This window comes from Podarcis vaucheri (genome assembly GCF_965113315.1).
Source record: "Podarcis vaucheri genome assembly, chromosome: 12".
NCBI lineage: Eukaryota > Metazoa > Chordata > Lepidosauria > Squamata > Lacertidae > Podarcis > Podarcis vaucheri.
In genome coordinates, this window is record NC_138750.1 from 55,265,519 (window position 1) to 55,285,236 (window position 19,718).

The 19,718-nt window shown below is 44.8% G+C and overlaps 1 protein-coding gene across 2 annotated transcripts in view; it reads left to right on the top strand.

The window, feature by feature from the left end:
* The window catches only part of TTC21A (tetratricopeptide repeat domain 21A), a 38,855-nt gene that overhangs the window by 7,553 nt on the left and 11,584 nt on the right, over positions 1-19,718 (top strand). For both annotated transcript variants that reach the window (XM_082192162.1, XM_082192161.1), the window contains exons 5-17: positions 3,592-3,714; positions 4,733-4,890; positions 5,882-5,966; positions 6,357-6,455; positions 6,774-6,969; positions 8,472-8,569; positions 9,726-9,923; positions 11,606-11,735; positions 13,814-13,971; positions 14,295-14,507; positions 16,544-16,782; positions 18,956-19,028; positions 19,293-19,403. In XM_082192162.1, coding sequence (XP_082048288.1) covers positions 3,592-3,714; positions 4,733-4,890; positions 5,882-5,966; positions 6,357-6,455; positions 6,774-6,969; positions 8,472-8,569; positions 9,726-9,923; positions 11,606-11,735; positions 13,814-13,971; positions 14,295-14,507; positions 16,544-16,782; positions 18,956-19,028; positions 19,293-19,403 — 1,881 coding nt within the window. The remainder of the gene's footprint in view (positions 1-3,591; positions 3,715-4,732; positions 4,891-5,881; positions 5,967-6,356; positions 6,456-6,773; positions 6,970-8,471; positions 8,570-9,725; positions 9,924-11,605; positions 11,736-13,813; positions 13,972-14,294; positions 14,508-16,543; positions 16,783-18,955; positions 19,029-19,292; positions 19,404-19,718) is intronic.

The window sequence follows — 19,718 nt, forward strand, 5'->3', positions numbered from 1 at the left end:
CAGACACGTCAGGGAAGTGCTGAGCAGGCTCCAGCAACATAGGCTTTACGCCAAGCTGGAGAAGTGCCAATTCGACGTGACGGAGGTGGATTTCCTGGGCTACAAGTTGTCTGACAAGGGGCTCGCCATGGACAGCGCCAAGGTTCGAGCGGTGTTGGATTGGAAAAGCCCACGCAACCGGAAGGAGGTCCAACGGTTTGTCGGCTTCGCGAACTTCTATCGCAAGTTCATCAAAGGCTTCGCTATGCAGACAGCGGCCATCACGGACACGCTCAGTTCCAAGAAAAAGAAGTTCATCTGGACAGCGCAGGCGGAGCAGTCCTTTCAGGCACTCAAGCGTCTTTTCGCGTCGGAGGAACAGCTGCTTCATGTCGACCCCAGCAGGCCGATGAGAGTTGAAACAGACGCCTCGGACAGGGCCGTCGGAGCAGTCCTGCTGCAGAAGGACCCGCAGGGGGTTTGGAGGCCCGGAGCGTTTTACTCCAGGAAGCTCAGCAAGTCTGAACAGAACTACACCATCTGGGACAGGGAGTTGCTGGCTATTCATGCAGCGTTCAAAGCATGGAGGCACTTCCTGATTGGAGCCAAGCACACGGTGCAGGTCTGCACGGACCACAAGAATCTGGAGCATTGGCGCACGGCACAGTTCCTGAACCAGAGGCAGATACGTTGGGCTGAGTTCTTTGCGAACTTCGACTTCCGAATAGAGTATGTCCCGGGGGACACCAACATCATGGCGGACGCGCTCTCCCGTAAGCCACAGTATCTGGAGGACGCCACGCCAGCGGCCGCCATGCACATCTTCGCGCCAACAGTGTGGGCGTGTGCTGCGGCGACAGTGGACCTGGAGGCGGTGCGACGAGCGTTGCAGAATGACTCCTTCGCGCAAGCAAAGATGGCAGAGATGCAAAGGGGCACGGCAGCGACCGACGGGTTCCAGCTGAGAGATGGATTGCTCATCCGCAAAGGGGCCATCTACGTGCCGGGAGACGAACTTCGCGCCAAGGTACTGCATCAGCTGCACGACGCGCCCACTGCCGGGCACTTTGGCAAGGAGAAGACGGTGGAATTAGTCGCCAGGGATTTCTGGTGGCCCGGAATGAGAGGGGAGGTCGCGGACTACGTGGCGAGGTGCGACACCTGCCAGAGGGCCAAACCAGTGCACAGACCGCCGGCCGGACTGTTGGAACCGCTGCAAACTCCGGTCGAGCCATGGGAGAGAGTCGCCCTGGACTTCGTCACGGATCTGCCCAGCTCGAGGGGCAAGACGGCCGTGCTGGTGGTGGTGGACTTGTTCTCCAAGATGGCACATTTCATCCCGTGTGCGAAGGTGGCCACGGCGGAACAAACCGCCAAACTGTTCATAGACCACGTGTTCAAGGTTCACGGTCTGCCACGGTCTATTCTGTCCGACCGCGGGTGGCAGTTCATCTCGAATTTCTGGCAGAAGCTGATGGGCTTCCTAAACGTCAAGATCAACCTGGCGTCGGCGAGACACCCGCAGACCAACGGGCAAGCGGAGCGGGTCAATGCCATCATGCAGCAGTACCTGAGATGCTATGCGAATCAACAGCCTGCGACGTGGGTGGATTACCTGCCGCTCGCCGAGTTCGCCTACAACAACACGAAGCACGTGTCCACGGGGGTCACGCCGTTCTTCACCAACAACGGGAGGCACCCCAGAACCTTCCTGGGACTGGAAAGACTGGTGGAGGGGGAGCCGCAGACAGCAGATGCGTTCGCGTCGGAGTTGCAGGAGGTCCACGATCAGCTGCGGCGGCACCTGGAGCTGGCCAAACACGCATACAAGGTGCAGGCAGACAAACACAGAAGGGTTGGCGAAGAGATCCATGTGGGAGACTGGGTCTGGTTAGCAGCCCACGCAGTTCCGGCCAGGTCGTTGGCCAAGAAGAAACTAGGGCATAAGCAACTGGGGCCCTACCAAGTCGAAGAGCAGGTCAACCCGGTGGCCTTCAGGCTGGCGCTTCCGGAGGGTTCCAGAATGCATCCGGTGTTCCACAGATCGGTGCTCACTCCCTACAAGGCACCGCACAGGTTTCAGGAACCCGGAACGGCGCCGAGTCCGCTCCGAGAGGGAACCAGGCAACGGGGAGTGGCACAGGAGGTGCGCCTCAACGAAGTCACGGAGATTTTGGACTCCAGATGGGGGGAAGAGGGGGTAGAATACCTTCTCGCTAAGGAGGGCACCCCGGCCAGTGCCAACAGCTGGGTGCCGGGCTACGCTTTAGATGAACCTCTGCTCAAGGAAGAGTTTCATGCCCTCTTCCCCCATAGGCCAATGCCAGCGGACTTTTTCGACGACTGGCTTTTCACGCCCACGCTTTCAGCCAGCACGTTCCGGGGGTTCGACTCGGATGAGGAACCGACACGAGACGCCCGTTCCCCGGAGGGGTCGCCCTCGGGATCTGCTTCAGAACCCTCGTATTGGTGGGATGATCGACCAGAGGAGCAGTGGCGCAGGAAGTGGCTTGAGGGTCCAGGACGAGCAACGCCTCCAGAAGGAAGCGAGGGAGAGACGGACATGGACGTTTTCGGGGACGACCAGGGTCTCGAGCACGGCGGCACAGAGATGGAAGCAGAGGTGACCATCGTCGACGAGAGCAGGGAGGAAGAACCGGAAGACTTCGGATGGAGGCCCGCCACGGGAAGCGAACTGTACCCGACATTCGTCCCCTTGACACTGCAGCACCCAGTTCCCGCACCGGAAGGAGGGGAGGGGGGAAGAGGGGGCTTCGAGGGGGGGATGGATGTCAGGGGTTCAGGAGCAGAGGCGAGGGCAAGGGAGGAAACAGAGAGCGAGGGGGAGGAGGCAGAAGAAAGGATGAGTGATGACGACGACCCGAGATCTCCGAGTCTTTCCAGTGAATCAGAAGATTCACAAAAAGGAGCACCAGTGGCCAGGGCAAGGGGGGAGACTAGGGGGACACCCCAGGAAGAAAGAGCCAGAGGGGACTCAGAGGGGAGCAGTTGGAGATCGGGACCAACGTCACCGCCAGAGAGTAGGAAAGAGGAAGAGCGCCAGGGAGCAAGCGCTGGCAGCTCGCAACAGGAGGGAGGGCACGAGTCAGGAGTGGCCACACCTTCATCGGGGAGCGAAGTGACGGTTAGACGGAAAGTGGAAGGTTGGGCGCGCGCGCCAAGTTCAAATGCACAGGAAGGTGGCGCAGTAGGCAGCCCGGAAAGGGAGCCAGGTCCTAAAGCCCGGCGCAAGGAGACAGGAGAGTCAGGGGGGTCAGCGTCAGAAGAATCCCGGAAGGAAGAGACCCAGGGGGGCAGAGGGACCCAGAGGAGAACTGTCAGGCGGAAAAGGTGGAGCAGGGCTAGGATATTAAGTTGGTGCGCAAGGGGCGGAGACTCAGACGGAGCTTCGCCGATCTAAGCATAAGACGTAGGGTTGCACGCAGCAGCTCGAGAATGGAGACTGTAACTCAATAAAGACTTTTATTTAACGATCGCTGGCTAGCGTGATCCTCTGTGAGCTAGGATCTGGAAGTAACCCTGACACTAATGCTGTAATTGAAGAGTTTCATTACTTTGCTGAGGAGGTGTTTGTTTTTTCCACCTCTGCAGGGACTAGTTTTGAAAGGATGGATATATGTTACTAGTGACAAAGCTCATGCTGCAAAGAAGGCTATAAAATATTTGGATGAAGGGATTCAAGACAATACAGAAATATTTGGGATGATGGGAAAGGTAGATAATTTCCTTTTAGCTTTGCTATCATTCTCTCTCTCTCCTTTTAGACAGGATAACCAAGTGGTTAGAACTATATCCCTGGAGGCTGAAACCTTGGGGTACTGCAAATCCAACTCCAAAATCCTTTAACTTGATCCTATGCAGAGCTAGCTGCACTGAAGCCCATTAAAATCTGTGGTCATATCTGTCACTAACTCTATGTCAGATCGCCTGGATATATCCTACAAAGTCAAATTTAGGAGGTTTGGTCTGAGTAGAACAGAGATGACCAAATGTCATTTGATTATATATTTGCTTGTTTATTTAAAAGACTTTTAGATCACTCTTCAAGCAAAGTTGCCTCTTAAAATGGTTTAGAACCATGTACAAATATAAACTCATAAACTCTCACAGTTAAAGCAGTTAAAACATATCACATTTTAACCAAGAAACATACAAGCCAACATTACCAACAAAATAACTCATCTAGTTCTAAAAATATCATTTGATAAGGCCATGATGAAAAAATGGGCTGCCATTATTTTTATTAATACCTTTCCTAGAGGAGCCCAGGATGGCAAATAAGTGATAAAACAAAAACATTTTAAAAACCTCTTAAAAACAGTATTATTTTACTGTTGTTAGCCGCTCTGAGCCCGGCTTTGGCTGGGGGGGGATATAAATAATATATTTATTTATTTATTCTTTAAAAGAATAAAATGTGATTGACTGAAACTCCACTTCTTATTTGCCACATTGATGACAGCATGTGTACACCATACTTGTTTTTAAAAAATGAAACTTCTGCCATAGGCATCTCTCACCGGGTAGCTGTCTTCTGACTACAAAACTGTATTGGATTGATTTTGCTGGCAAAATCCAGGATAGGTGAATGTGATGTGATTCCATTATGAACTGGCCACAGAAAGTGGTATATATCTTGTGTTGACTGCGGTGGCATACATCCACTCAAGTACCTATTTCAAATGATACATATTTTTTCTCTCCTCACCCCCCCCCTTCCCACTTTCTGTAGGCAAAATATTTCATGGTGCAGCAGAATTACTCCGGAGCTCTGGAAATAATTAGCCAGTTAGTAGTTACTTTCCCTTTATTTACACCAGCCATTGTCATCAAGATGAGACTACATTTAGCATCACAGGACTGGGAGCAAACTGCAGAAGAAAGTAAACGGTAGGAGATGATTTTCAGCAACGGAAGAAATTGAAACATGCCATTTCATTTGTAAACAGGTTGGCCAACCTTTGTATAGGAAGCTGCCTCTCACTATGAGTCCTGTATTCCTGACTAGCATGGTGACTTTGGAATCTCAGGCACATACTTCGTTGTGACCCTGCAGGCTGGGTATGAATCTTGAGGCATCTGCCCTTTTGAGGGATAGTGGGTGGCTTGGTTTTCCCTTAGACTCCAGCAGGGGCTTATCTGCTGGCATTCAGGCTGGAACCCACTCTGAGGGCTCTTCTGGAGAATCCTCTGGAAGCAGGTTCACCAGGGAGTCTCAGGATCTTCATGGCTGGCAGCAGGAGACATATCTGCTTCTCCAAGTCTTTGGCTAATGGGAGAGATGGCAGTGGTCAGGGATGCTGAGAGCTGTCAGTGAAAGCATCTGGAGGGCAGAGAGGAGTCTTTCCTAGTCCTAGAGATATCAGAGATTGAACCTGGAATGTTTTACATGCAAAGCTTGTGCTCTTCCATTGACCTTTGGTTCTTTCCCTATAAAGTGGTTATTTAAAATATAATCCTAATTCTTATGGATGTTCAACATAATGGCCAGTAGGTGTCCCCAGTACCTGCACAATTACAGACTGTTGGCTACCGTGTTCTGTGCTTCATTGCCTTCCTGGTGTTCCTAAGTCTTCTAACTCTTTCCACGTTCAGCCGATGTTGATATGTCACAAAATCCATTTCCCCCTTAAAACAATCTTTCCCACTCTCCAATTTGTCTTTTAAAATTAAGAGATAAATCCTGTCTTTCTAAACCTTAAACTTGTTTTCTCCTTTATCTGAGTGTGACTCTGTAGCAATAAGTATGTAGCTTTTAATTAATAATAGATTTTCTTTCTTTCAATAATAGGCATAATTGAAATTAAAATAGCATAAATAAGTCATTTATGCTATAATTTACTTTTCTCTCTTAATACTTTTGAACAAATTCTTGTTTAAGAATCCTAAGCAAGGATCCAAATGATATAGATGGACTCCAGTACATGGTTGTAAATCATCTTGCTATTACTGGGAATAAAGTTTTGGTGAGTGTTATATATTTTTTGACATTTGGAATATAAAATTGGTGTCCTAGAATTTTAAAACAAACGTAGTCTTCATGGTGCTCTTTGCCTACAATGATTTGATGGGAAGCTTATCATTAGTAATGTTGCCTTTGTGTACTTTTTATATTAAGCATATCTATACTTGAGGATATGTTTGCTTCATAGATACTAATATGTAGCATAATGTGAAGAATTGGACTCAAAATCCCAGATTTTGTTTTTAAAATCAAGTGCCTAACTCTTATGTTTAAAATATGTACATAGTTTTTCACCTTTGGCTAACTCCCTACTTGTTATGCCATTCAGTGTATTAGATATAAAATCAGTGGCAGTGTCTCTGATTTTAAAATATTAAACTTTTTAATGCAGGCACTGCAAATGCTTAGAGAATTTATTGTTGCTTTGGAGTTGAAGGAGCCCCAAAGATCCGAACTTCACCTTCAAAAAATCCTTGTAATCAGCAGACTGGTAAGGGCATGTTTACCATTACTATGACCTATCTTGCTTAGTAATAATTTGTTTTCTTTCCTATCTTTGGTGCCTTCCCCATTTGAAATATTGTGGGTGCCCCCTGCCAAAGAAGGCCTTACAAATGTGTGGGGAAATCTAATTTACTAGTTAGCTGTATAAATTGATAATGCTTAGGTCCCCCCCCCCACACACATAATGAACAAATGTAATTATGCATTTTCAATACTTCCATCCCACCACATGGCATTTTTGATCATATATGTGCTTCATGAGCATGACATTAATTTTTTGCCCTTTAAATTATGTTCTGTTTAGTGCGGGAAGAATCAAAATATCCTCCGGGAAGTGTATGAGTTTGTTAACGACTCAGGTAGCAACCTTATATCTAGCAATGCACATTATGCGAATGAGTTAGGATATCTGCTAATCCTTCAAGGGTGTTGGAAGGAAGCATCTGAATGGTATGCAAAAGCCTCAGAGTTGAATGAAAACACTGCAGATTCAATGACAGGTGGGCTGTTAAGAATTTATTTATTTTTAGTTTACTTTAATTTAGTATCTGTCTTTCTTCAATCTAATAAAAAAAAACCTTTGGACCGTGTGCCAACCTCAAGTTACTTTTAGGTCTGGTGCATGGAGTTACCTGGACTCTGGAGGAGTGGATACACATCTGTCATCTACTATATACAATAGTGACATCTGATGGGATGCTCAGTGTGTGGGGCCATATGTGTGTTGGCCTGATAGTTCTCTCCCTCAGAAAAATGGGGCATAAGAACCAATTTGTCCCCTTATTCATACAGTCTTACATGAGGATTTTTCACATCAGATGCTACACTATGTGCGTGCTGGAGGCAGAGGAGGTTATGCATTTGCTCACCCACTGTGCAAAGAAGATCCACTACCCAGAAAGATTTATGTTCTTAGACACAGACCATCTTGTTAGGACCATAGCAGTCTCTCCTGAGAATTTTCTCACTTTATAGTTTTGATGGAGAAAGGCTGGAATGAGTCTCTAGCATTTAATGAAGAGCTCAGTGTGTGTAAAGAGTGTGATTCATCCAGGCAGGGACATGTGACTTGAAGCTAGTAATATGTAATTTGGCTGCAGCCTCTAGCTCAGACCTGCCCAGCTGTTACAGGCAGTAATATGCAAATTGGCAACAACTTCGAGCTCAAGACTGCCCAAACAGTTAATAAGATTAGTGAACTGCACTGGAGGCTTGTCTGTTAGAGCAAATAGGGCTCTGCCCCACCAAGCTCAGCCAGCCCTTAGCTAACCCCCACCTGCCTACTTTCTTCCAACAAATCCAGGGAGTGGAACTGACTGACTGTCACTTTCCTGCTTCTTAGTCCCAGTGTTGCTCTCATATAACTCAGCAGGTAGGAGGATGGGGTCAAAATCAGAATTAATTAAGTCCAATTGTAAGGGGCTATTTTAACTGTGACACTACAGAAAGAAGCTGCTGCACTTTAAGGTAGAATTGGGTGCGAGGCCACAGCTGTACCCTACTCAAATTCATGATACTTTCCCAATATGACCCCTCATCCCCTTAGCGATTTAGAATTTATCATTTGTGGTTGTAATTCAAAGTACATTTAATCATACTTAAAGGTAAAGGGACCCCTGACCATTAGGTCCAGTTGTGAACGACTCTGGGGTTGCGGCGCTCATCTCACTTTAATGGCCGAGGGAGCCAGCGTACAGCTTCCGAGTCATGTGGCCAGCATGACTAAGCCGCTTCTGGCAAACCAGAGCAGCGCACGGAAACGCCGTTTACCTTCCCGCTGGAGCGGTACCTATTTATCTACTTTCACTTTGACGTGCTTTCAAACTGCTAGGTTGGCAGGAGCAGGGACCGAGCAATGGGAGCTCACCCCGTCGCGGGGATTCGAACCTCCGACCTTCTGATCGGCAAGTCCTAGGCTCTGTGGTTTAACCCACAACGCCACCCGCGTCCCTTTTAATCATACTTACGAACATGTAATTTATTGCTGATAATTACTTTTCAGGATCTATATGGTGCCAGGTGCTTGGAGGGAAAATAGAAGAAGCAGAGAATCAACTGGAGTTTCTAAAGGAAGTTCAGCAGTCTACGGGAAAATCTGCAGTTAGATTACACTTATTTCCTTTGATTTCTTATGTATACGCTTACCATGAATTGTCAAATGCAGGTGAACACCTGCCCAACCCCATGTAATTGTGTTTCTTCAGGCAGTGGTCACTGCAGTCTCTTCTGTATTTTCCACCCTGCGTAATATTGCTAGGCTCCAAAAATTTCAGAAGGGTTGGCAGCTAACAGACCCTGGGATGGATTTGGCCAAAGAATGCCATTGTTCATGTTAATCCCCACCTACCTCAGGTCACCAGTTTTATTGGGTAGAAGTCTGTTCAATTGCATTTCAGCGCTCTTGTTGGCTGTGCTCAGAAGTCCTACCATAACTATAACTGTATAACTAATACTGCATTTGTTCCCAGCACATCTTCGGCTTGGCACATTAGTTTGCTGAAATGCAGCATGATGTAAAGGAATGCTGGAATGCCCTAATTGGTGGGGCAGGGAATGACCTTGTTCTCATCCCTGGCTTCTTTTAGAGAAAATATGCCACTCAGCTAGTCTTCCCGGTACATTATTAGAGTTTTAATTTCCCCATAACATTTAGTGGCAAAGACATTCTCTGCTATTTTTGGATGGATACAATGCCTGCTTTGCAAACCATCAAATTGTACTCTTGTCACACAATAATTTCTGCATCTTAGGTGGCACTGTGGGCTGCTGTACAATAAAGGCATTTATGTGCATAATGATAAATCCATAAGTATATTTGCTGTTTAGCACTTTTGCATGACTTCGCCATATATTATTGTGTGGATGTAAAATATATCAGCTTCTAAGGACTGGGAAAGTGTCTATTACCGTATCTCCCTCTACAGTCTTTGCCAACCTTGATCAGAAGAACGCAGGGATGCTTTTAATTCATTTTGAGGACCATGATTGAAACTAGTTTAACAAAGCAAGTTTAGGTGCTTCCTGAGTTAAAATCCAGCCTGAGCTAATGACCTAAGTAGAAAGAGAAGGGTTGGGTGGGTCCTCTCCACACATGAAGTAGGAGAGAGATGAACCTGCCCTCCCAGTTCCCAAACCCTAGTTTATTTGTACATCTGCAGTTCTGCACATTCTCGTAGATTATCTGAAGGGAAGCTTTGGGTTGAACTTAAAACAAATCTCTTGTTCATTAAAAATTCTGTGTGCTGTTTTCTCACAGCTTCTAGCTTATCTTCAAGGTGTGATTGCTTCAAGGAAAAACAATGATCAGGCTGCCTGTGTCTTTCTCAACGAAGCTGCAGAACTTCATTGTTCTGCTTTGCATGGACTTCCTCTAAGCATTGAATACTATGAAAAGCTGAATCCCATGTTTATGATTGAAATTGTGAAAGAATATTTGGTCTTCTGTCCCAAGCAGGTAGAAACTTGAGTTTTGCACTCCCCATTTTGCTAAATAGTAGGATTTATTGGGGGTTGAAAGGTGGCAGCCTTTTACATGATGGATTTGCTTGTGAGGAGAGAGCTGGAGATTTATAGTCAATGTTTGAAGTAGGATGTGATTGTGTGGGATGCCATCCTGCTTATTTTTCAGGTATACCTAAAATTTCCTGTTCTTGTCAGTAATTTAAAACCATTTCAGGATGCTACGCAAAGCAAGATTGTACAAACACTACAAAAGTAGACTGTACCAGAGCAGAGTTATTTGTGGAGCTGGGAGAGGCAGGCATTTGCAAAGATAGCAGTCCCACAACAACCAAAATCCTGACCATGAGCACTGCAACCTCTCTCTATTTACCAGCACGAGGCAGGAAAACTGTGCTAGGATTCACAGAAGCACCACTTCTCTCAGTAAGCATCTTTCCCAGTCTGATGCTTGTGAGATTTCTGTTTCCTTTGCTAGCTACATTCCAGCTGCCCTGCTGTTTCTCCCCGCTTCACCCAAGCAGTTGTGGGGTGCCCAGAATTATTTATATACTACCCTTCTCACAAACCACAGGGTGGTTTATGACAAAATCAAATAAAGCTAAAAAGAATCTTTAAAAAGGCACAACCCTTTAAAAACCCTTTAAAAATGACAACACAATAACTCATAATGAATCACTGCATAACAATTACTGATAGCAGCAGAACTACAGTGGTGCCTCGCAAGACGAAATTAATTCATTCCGCAAGTTTTTTCTTCTTGCGAGTTTTTCGTCTTGCGAAGCACGGTTTCCCATAGGAATGCATTGAAAATCAATCAATGCGTTCCTATGGAAACCGCCTTCAGACCAGGTCCGGGGACAGTCTGTCCACCGACCTCTTCTGAAGGCTGGGGGGGGGGCAAGGGCTTTTCTTCCCACCCCCAGCATTTTAAAAAACCCCGGGACAGCGGAGGACTTCTCCGCTGTCCTGGGCGATCTTAAAATGCTGGCGGGCGGCATTTTAAAATCGCCCCGGAACAGCGGAGGACTTCTCCGCTGTCCGGGGCGATTTAAAAGCCCCCGGGAAGGCAGGCAGGGGGGAGCAAAGACTTTTGCCCCCCGCCGGCCTTCAGAAGAGGTCCAGGACCTCTTCTGAAGGCCGGCGGGGGGCAAAAGTCTTTGCTCCCCCCGCCTGCCTTCAAAAGCCGTCCTGGATAGCGGGAAGCGCTTCCCTGCTATCCCGGACTGCTTTTAAAATGCTGGCGGTGGGGAGCAAAGCCTTTCGGCCCCCGTCGGCCTTCCTGGACCTCTTCTGAAGGCCTGAGGGGGGGGGAGGCTTTGCTCCCCACCACCAGCATTTAAAAGAGGTCCCCGGAGATTTCCCTATGGGCTTTCTTCTTGCGAAGCAAGCCCATAGGGAAATTCGTCTTGCGAAGCAACTCGCAAACGGAAAACCCTTTCGTCTTGCGGGTTTTCCGTCTTGCGAGGCATTCGTCTTGCGGGGCACCACTGTACATAAATGTTCCCAAAAGCACTCAGATATATTCATAGAAATCATGTGCAATGGGTAGGCAGATTGAAGTTCACAAGTACCTTGACCCCTGGGCTAGACTTGGGGATTGTTTACCAAATACATTAATTTTACCCTGTATTTTATTTTTCTGGAAAATAATGCCATTTCACTTTCTCTCCGTAGCCTCGGTTACCAGGTCAAGTTTTATCTTCACTTCTTAAGCAAGTAACTATAATTTTGAATCCACTCGTGAAAGCCACCCCTGGAATGATCGAGCCTCTTTATCTAATGGCACAGGTTAAATATTTATCAGGTAAATTGAGTTCTGAGTGTCTCCTCAAGAAAAAAAGTAAAAAATGCTTCTGGATTTTAGGTTGCTGGGAGTTGCTTGCAGGGAATGAGCTTTTGACTATTATTGTTGCTTCCCGCCCTTCACCTTAAGTTCCTAGGGTGGGTTACAGCAATTAAAACACAATATTACAAACAGTTTAAAACAATTTAACTGCAACTGAATTAAAAAGTCCAAGCTTCTTATTGTTACCGGAAAAATCCGAGGTCTCCCTTGGACAAAAACAAAGACACCAACCAGAGTAAATTGGAGCAAAACAGCAGCCTGTAGGCTTGGCCTTTATTGAACTGTTGCAACAGGGTGCTCCCCTCACTTGCAGGAGAGAGGAAAGGACACAGAAAAATGGTGTGCAAGGCCTTATAAAAACTTTTGAAATTCCCACCCTGTAGATCAATACCACCCCCAGAAACATCATACATACATCACAGAAAGGAGGGGTTGAGGGAGGGGTGGTGGTGGTGGTAACCTGAGTGTCCTGTCACCTGGCTGGTTCCCTTCTCCCCCTCCCCATGAGTCATTTTCAGAAGAGAAAAGGTAGTTGCAGTTTCCTGCCCCCTGAGGGAAGATCTGATCATTGTCCTTTGCTCCAGTCCATGCTGAATCCACTCCCATATGGAAGTTCTTTGTGACCTTGATTGTCTTCTGTCTAGGACCATCAGGGTTGGCATAGCAACTGGGCAGGGCTCCTGTGGATGTGCTGGGATGTTCAAGGGATTATGGCTGGCCTGTATCAAACCTTCCCCATTTTGTAGTCCTTCCTTCATGGAGTAAAATAAAAGTGGAACAGTGCAAATCCGATGTATGGTTGATTTTTCTATGAATTTATAACAGAAGCGTAGCATATGTAGTGTGTGAGTGTGTGTGAAGTTTGTACAAACTGAATGATTGGGGGTGGTTTCCTGCTACATTATTAAGCTAAGAATCAATAATGGTTCTGATCCTTGACTTGGGGATACAAAGATCAAAGACAAAGGGGCAGAGTCAGAGCTATACACTATACTTTGCAATCCCCAAGAGAACAAAATCACATTAAAAATGGGGTTGGTCCAGTTCCCAACTGAGAGCTCCCAGCTCACCTTGCACTACTGGAGGGGCGATGGCACAAATCTCAATTCTCACGAACCATAAATATGAAGAAGACCGTATTTAAAAGAGCACTCAGGGGGTGATCCCATCTTTGCAATTTGCATGTCATTCCAGCTAATCTGGTATTTATGTATGCCATTTGGGTAAGGACTGTAGCTCAGTGGTAGAACATCTGCTTTGTATGCATAAGGTCTCAGGTTCAATACCTGAGGGGGAAACTCTATCTTAAACCCTGAAGAGCTGTTGCCAGTTAGTGTAGACCAGGCTTCCTCAACCTCGGCCCTCCAGATGTTTTTGGCCTACAACTCCCATGATCCCTAGCTAGCAGGACCAGTGGTCAGGGATGATGAGAACTGTAGTCTCAAAACATCTGAAGGGCCAAGGTTGAAGAAGCCTGGTGCAGACAGTACTGAGCTAGATGGACCATTGATCTGATTGGATGTACAGCAGCTTCCTATATAAGATGCTTGTTCACCCATCAGTCATGCTTCCTCATGCTTTTGAGCAGGCTATCTACTTTTTTTAAAAAAAATCATGTGTATATTTGTTTACAAAATTATCCTTTGCTTTATTAAAAACAAAACCTGTAAATGTTTATAAAACAGTTGCAAAACTGCTCCAGGAGTTGGTTGGTCATATCATAGGAACTAAGCTACCAATACACCTTTCACGGTTGTTTTTACTCGAGTTCAAACTGAAAATGCTACAGACATGCAGAACCGAGTTTTCAGATCTCGGGAGACGAAACAGTACATATTATAATCACCATTGTTCACTACTGCTCCCAAAATATTCCATCTGTCTTCACCTTAACCACACTGAATAGCATGGGATCAAGTTAGTAAGCTGTTGTGCTTGCTCAGGAAGGCCTACATAAGATTAAGTAAAGTATAACCTGGTTTTTGTAAAAAAAATGGCATGTTGAGAGCAAAACAACATGTTAGGCTATTTTGCAGGAGAACTAGAAACTGCCCAGGGTACTCTGCAGCGTTGTTTAGAATTGGATCCGACATCAACAGATGCCAATCTTCTTATGGCCCAGATCCACCTCTCTCAAGGAAACATCAAAGAATGTGTCCACTCACTTGAAATAGGAGTCAGCTACAATTTTCAGGTAAGATGGAGCCCAAAAGGAACAATGTAAATGCTTGTGAGAACAGTCTTTACTCTGGCCTTGCCTGTGGGTCTGCTTGTGAGGACCAAGCTTACAAGCCTTTTCCTTGTTACTCTACGTGCATGTGACCAGCACACATGCAATTTTAGGATGAAGTTTCATTATTTATGTTTTATTTATGAATTATTTATGTTTTCTTTATTATTTATGTTTTCTTTATTTATTTTAGTTTCATTTATGAAGCAATTTTAGGATGAAAAATTTTAGGATGAAGTTTGCATTGGATGTTCTTACTAATGTCACTTTTTTCATATTTTGGGCAGCTTCGTTATTCTCCATGGTATCACTTCATCAGGGCTAGAGCACTGAATAAAGCTGGGGAGTATCCTGAAGCCATAAAAGTCTTAAAAATGCTTATCAGTTTACCGCAAATGAAAGGGGAAGCTAAGAAAGGCCAGGGCCCCCGTATAGTTATAAGTGAACAAGTCTCCATCTATCTGGAACTCGCTGAAGCTCTTCGATTCAACGGGGAACTGGTAAGAAGTTCTATATATTATCTGCTCACTAAATGCAATGTATAATATTTTTAAAGGAAGCAAGACCCTCTGGGGTAAAGAGCAAACCTGATTAACTCACTCATTTTAAAAGTAAACTGGTCAAAAATAAACTGGAGAAACTAGCAATTACATAACTTCAGATGTTCTTTTATGTTCTTTGAAGAGAAGATTATTAGAAATGATTTCTGCAAGAGGTTGAATCAGATCCTGCAGTTTTATTCAAAACCTAATGGGCTTATCTGTCCTGAGCCCATTCACTGGTACCAGATTCAGGACACAATGGGAAGGACTTGCGTCAGGTAGCGCATTATACCATTGTCTTTTGGAACTCCCATTTCAAAAAGCAGCAATTTAGATAGAACCATAGAATTGCAGATTGCTACAATGCAGGAGATGGGACGCAGGTGGCGCTGTGGGTTAAACCATAGAGCCTAGGGCTTGTCAGTCAGATGGTTGGCAGTTCAAATCCCCACGATGGAGGAAGAAATTTAAAGATTATCTACAGAAATATTGTAAAATTAATGAATGTTAGAATGATGTTAGAATGAAGTTAAGTGGTTTAAGCAGTAATGCTATAAAGGTGTATAAAAATGGATTGATAACAGGTGAAAATTTAAAGTTATACTATATTAAGTTAAAGGATTAGGAGAAAATAAAGAGGGAAAGAAATTGCTGAATTAACTAATTGAATTGGAACACAAAAAAGGGAGATATGAGGAGGTCAGGGAAACAAGGATATGAATGTAAGGCATGGAAAGATTGATTCATTTTTTTCTTTTTTCTTTTCCTTTGTAAGTGTTTTTACTTTTTTATTCTGTATTTGTATTTTATATTTTTCTTGTATTTTTAGTTTTGTCTTTTATTTTTGTATTTCTTGTTTTTATGTAATTATTTTCTCTGAAATTTTAATGAATATCATTTTTTAAAAAAAACAAATCCCCACGATGGGGTGAGCTCCTGTTGCTCGGTCCCTGCTCCTGCCAACCTAGCAGTTCGAAAGCATGCAGTGCAAGTAGATAAATAGGTACCGCTCTGGCGGGAAGGTAAATGGCGTTTCCGTGCACTGCTCTGGTTTGCCAGAAATGGCTTAGTCATGCTGGCCACATGGCCCAGAAGCTGTACGCTGGCTCCCACGGTCCATAAAGCAAGATGAGCGCCGCAACCCCAGAGTCATCCGCAAACTGGACCCTAACAGTCAGGGGTCCCTTTACCTTTACAGTGGTGCCCCGCAAGATGAATGCCTCGCAAGACAAAAAACTCGCTAGACGAAAGGGTTTTGCGTTTTTTGAGTTGTTCCGCAAGACGAATTTCCCTATGGGCTTGCTTCGCAAGACAAAACGTCTTGCGAGTTTGTTTCCTTTTTCTTAAAGCCGCTAAGCCGTTAATAGCCGCTAATAGCCGCTAAGCCACTAATAGCCGTGCTTCGCAAGACGAAAAAACCGCAAGACGAAGAGACTCGTGGAACGGATTAATTTCGTCTTGCGAGGCACCACTGTACAATGCAGGAATCTTAACTGAAGCATCCATGACAGGTGGCCATCCAACCTCTGCTTAAAAACCTCCAGTGAAGGAGAGTTCACCATCATGCGAGGGAGTCAAATGATTTCTTTCTGAATATTTGAGCCTTTGCTCATGGAACTAAAATAGATCAGTAATTTGCCTTGTATTAAGGAAAAGCATATAAGGAATACAGTGATTAAAATAATAGGTTAAAGCTGAGGTTTGAAACAGGAAGTCTCCAGTTCAAATTTTGCCTTTCATGAACTCACTCATCAAACCACTCTCAGCTTCAGTTCTCTGCAATATGGTGATAGTAATAATGATCTGCTTTACAGAGCTGTTATAAAGTTGACTTAGATTAATGTATATGGAGGGTTTTGAGTGTTCAAAAACTGCTATATAAATGTTAATTCCTATTATTATTATTATTAGCAGCAGCAGCAGCAGTAGCCTTACCTTTTCTATGTAGCATTTAAGTTTTTGAAAAATTTCCATGTATTGTTTTAACATTCTAGCATGAAGCTACTAAGATAATGCAAGATGCCATTATTGAATTTAATGGGACATCAGAAGAAACCCGCGTCATGGTTGCTAATGTAGATTTGGCTCTCAGCAAAGGGGAAGTTGATTCAGCCCTAACCATGCTGAGGAATGTCACACCATGCCAGCCGTATTACATTGAGGTTAAGGAAAAAATGGCTCAGATATACCTTCAAGTCCGAAAGGATAAGAGACTGTATATTGGATGCTATTGGTAATGTTTCAAGTTAATTTTGCTTTTTGCAAGTATTCTTTTTCATATTTTGCTTGAGGGGCAGGAATGAATCCAGAGCATTAGAGCAAGGATTATTTGAGAGACTATCAGAACCTTTTAGAACAGAGGTGCCTAACCTTTGCAGCGCAAGGCCTGCAAAGTTAGTCACTGCCCTGAGAATCACATGCCAGTGATGGGCATGGCTAATACACACTTTCTTGTGTGTACAACACACATACGGACCACATTCACTCAGACAGCCCCACAGCCTCATCCTTCTTTCAAACAATAGTGTAGAAGGGGGTGATTCTTCCCCATCAAACCACTGTGTTGGGAGGACAGATTTTCCTGCTCCAAGTACAGCACTGTGATGCAGACCCTCCAAGTGTCCCTATTTTCCAGAGACATCCTGATTTAGAGAAGCCGTCCCAGTTTCTGATTTGATCCCAGAATGTCTTGCTTTTCCTTAGAACACCCCTATTTTCACTGGAGAAATGTTGGAGGGTATGGAGTTATCTGACCCTCAAGCCGTCTGAAGGCAATCCTGTATAGGGACGGTTTTTAAAAATGTTTTATTATGTTTTTATATATGTTGGAAGCTGCCCAGAGTGGCTGGGGCAACCCAGTCAGATGGTTTGGGTACAAATAGTAAAATTATCATTCTGGAATGGGACGTCCCTGTTTTCAGCAGAGAAATGTTGGAGAGTATGTGTGATGAAAAGGAAAAACATTATCTGTTCTTCAGGCAAACCTCTATTCCTAGCACAGCATTGTATTGGGGAGGAAAGCCCCCATCTGCTTACCTTTCAAAGATGCCTTCTTCTGATTCAGCACCATTTCTAGGAGCTCTTAGCACTCGGGAAACGGGAATATGTGCTTTTTTACTCTTACTATATCTTACTTTATTGGATGATCACTGGTTCTAGTATTATTAAAGAGGAAGGAAAGATTATCTCTACCTACTTTCTCAAAACCATGTGTAATTTTATACCCCTCTATCATTTTTTATTTAATTTTATAAATTTTATACACTGCTTGATTGTAAATAAAAACACACACACTCAAAGCAGTTCACAAAAAGGTAAAACAATAAAATAAAGAAAAATATACTTAAAATGTATAAAAAGTGAAAACACTAAAGCAGTTTAAAATTCACCTCAACTTTGTTAGCATCCGAGTAGACTTCTCAAAACAAGAATGTTTTTTAGCTGGTGCTGAAAAGAGTACAGTGCCTCTATCATATACCCAACTTCATTTCCCCCCTTCGAAACTACAAAATCCCAAATGTTGGACCATCCCAAAGGGGAGGTGTTACAGCTCTTTGTATGACTTTAAACATAACACATTCCCCCAGAGTCAGTTCGCATATTCAGCAGACAGTCATCAGGTGTAGAGAAGTGGAATTATGCATATGCATGTATGAATGAGGCTTTAATGTACTAGTGGAGCACCAGTTGCCAGTGGCGTAGCGTGGGGGGTGCCAGGGGTGCCGGCCGCACCGGGCGCAACATTTTGGGGGGTGCGTTTGGCCGGCCCCCCTCGAGGAAGCGGGAACCTCTCCAAGGCGCAGCGCGCCGTCGGTGGAGGAAAAGAGCCGCGCAGCAGCAGCAGCAAACTCGGGAGGAGGAGGAGGTGGAGCGAGCCTGCTAATTGCTTGCTGGGAATTAAGCGGAAGGATGCTCCGAAGCCTGGCGGTGGGGCGGAGAGACCTCCTCCCACCGCCAGCCTTCGGAAGGCTGTCCTGAAGACTTGTGGTGGGAGCAGTGGCGTAGCGTGGGGGGTGCAGGGGGGGGCCTGCCGCACCTGGCGCAACATCTGGGGGGGGGAAGAGACTCGAGTGCTAAAATCCATGGGTTAGGGGGCGCAAATTACTTGCCTTGCCCCGGGTGCTGAGAACCCACGCTACGCCACTGCCAGTTGCTCACTTCCTCAGGATGTGGTACAAAGTGACCTCACATATATCTGATCCTGCAAACCAGGTTATGTTTGAAGGGTAATTCACTGGCTTTATTCTGGTGTTGTTTGGGGGTTCATAACCTGTAGCTGTATCCATTTTAGGGACTATTACAGTTAAGGCTGCTGCGCCAATTTAAAAGTGTGAAGCTCTAAAATCATCTTGTGTATACTGAGTCTGTTTGTCATTTCTTAAATGACATTCCATTTTTTAATCTAGTGAGTTGTGTGAAAATATGCCGAGTCCTCATACAAGCCTTCTCTTGGGGGATGCCTACATGAATATTCAAGAGGTTAGTGTACAGTGATAAAATGAAAAATTTATACCTAAAAAAACTAAAATGCTACCCCAACTCCCAAATGAAATTGAAACTAAGACTGTAGTCCTGTGCATTTTTACTTGACAGTTATACCTGTTGAACTCAGTAGGCCTGACTTGCAAGTAAACATGCATAGGATCAATCTACTCATCATTGAAGAACACCAAACAAAAAACTCCAAAAATAACTATATTAATATTACAAAAATAACTGCAATTTTTCTGTCACTTATTATAGCCTGAGAAAGCTTTGGAAGTTTATGAAGCAGCTCAGAAGAAGAATCCTTTGGATGCAACAGTAGCAAGGAAAATTGGGAAAGCTTTCGTGTCCACCCATCAGTATAACAAGGTTGAGAAATAGATGGTTCTTTTTGCTAAAAATTGTTCAGGTCCAAGCCAGGGAAGCAAGCAGCCTGGTGTCTTCTCTTGATCCGTCCAACGAATAGAGTTTTTACAGCAGTCTGTATTCAGATGTGTATTTTGAGACATGGCCTGGGATCAGTCTGCTTGGTTTCAGAGTTCCAAGGTGCCAAGTAAGGAATTTATACATTGATTCAACTATGTGTGTGTATCCCAGGAGACAACTGGGGATGTCTACTCAGTTTCAAAAGAAAAGAAAAAATAGATCTAAGCTACACAAACAGAAGAATTTGGTATAGCTCAT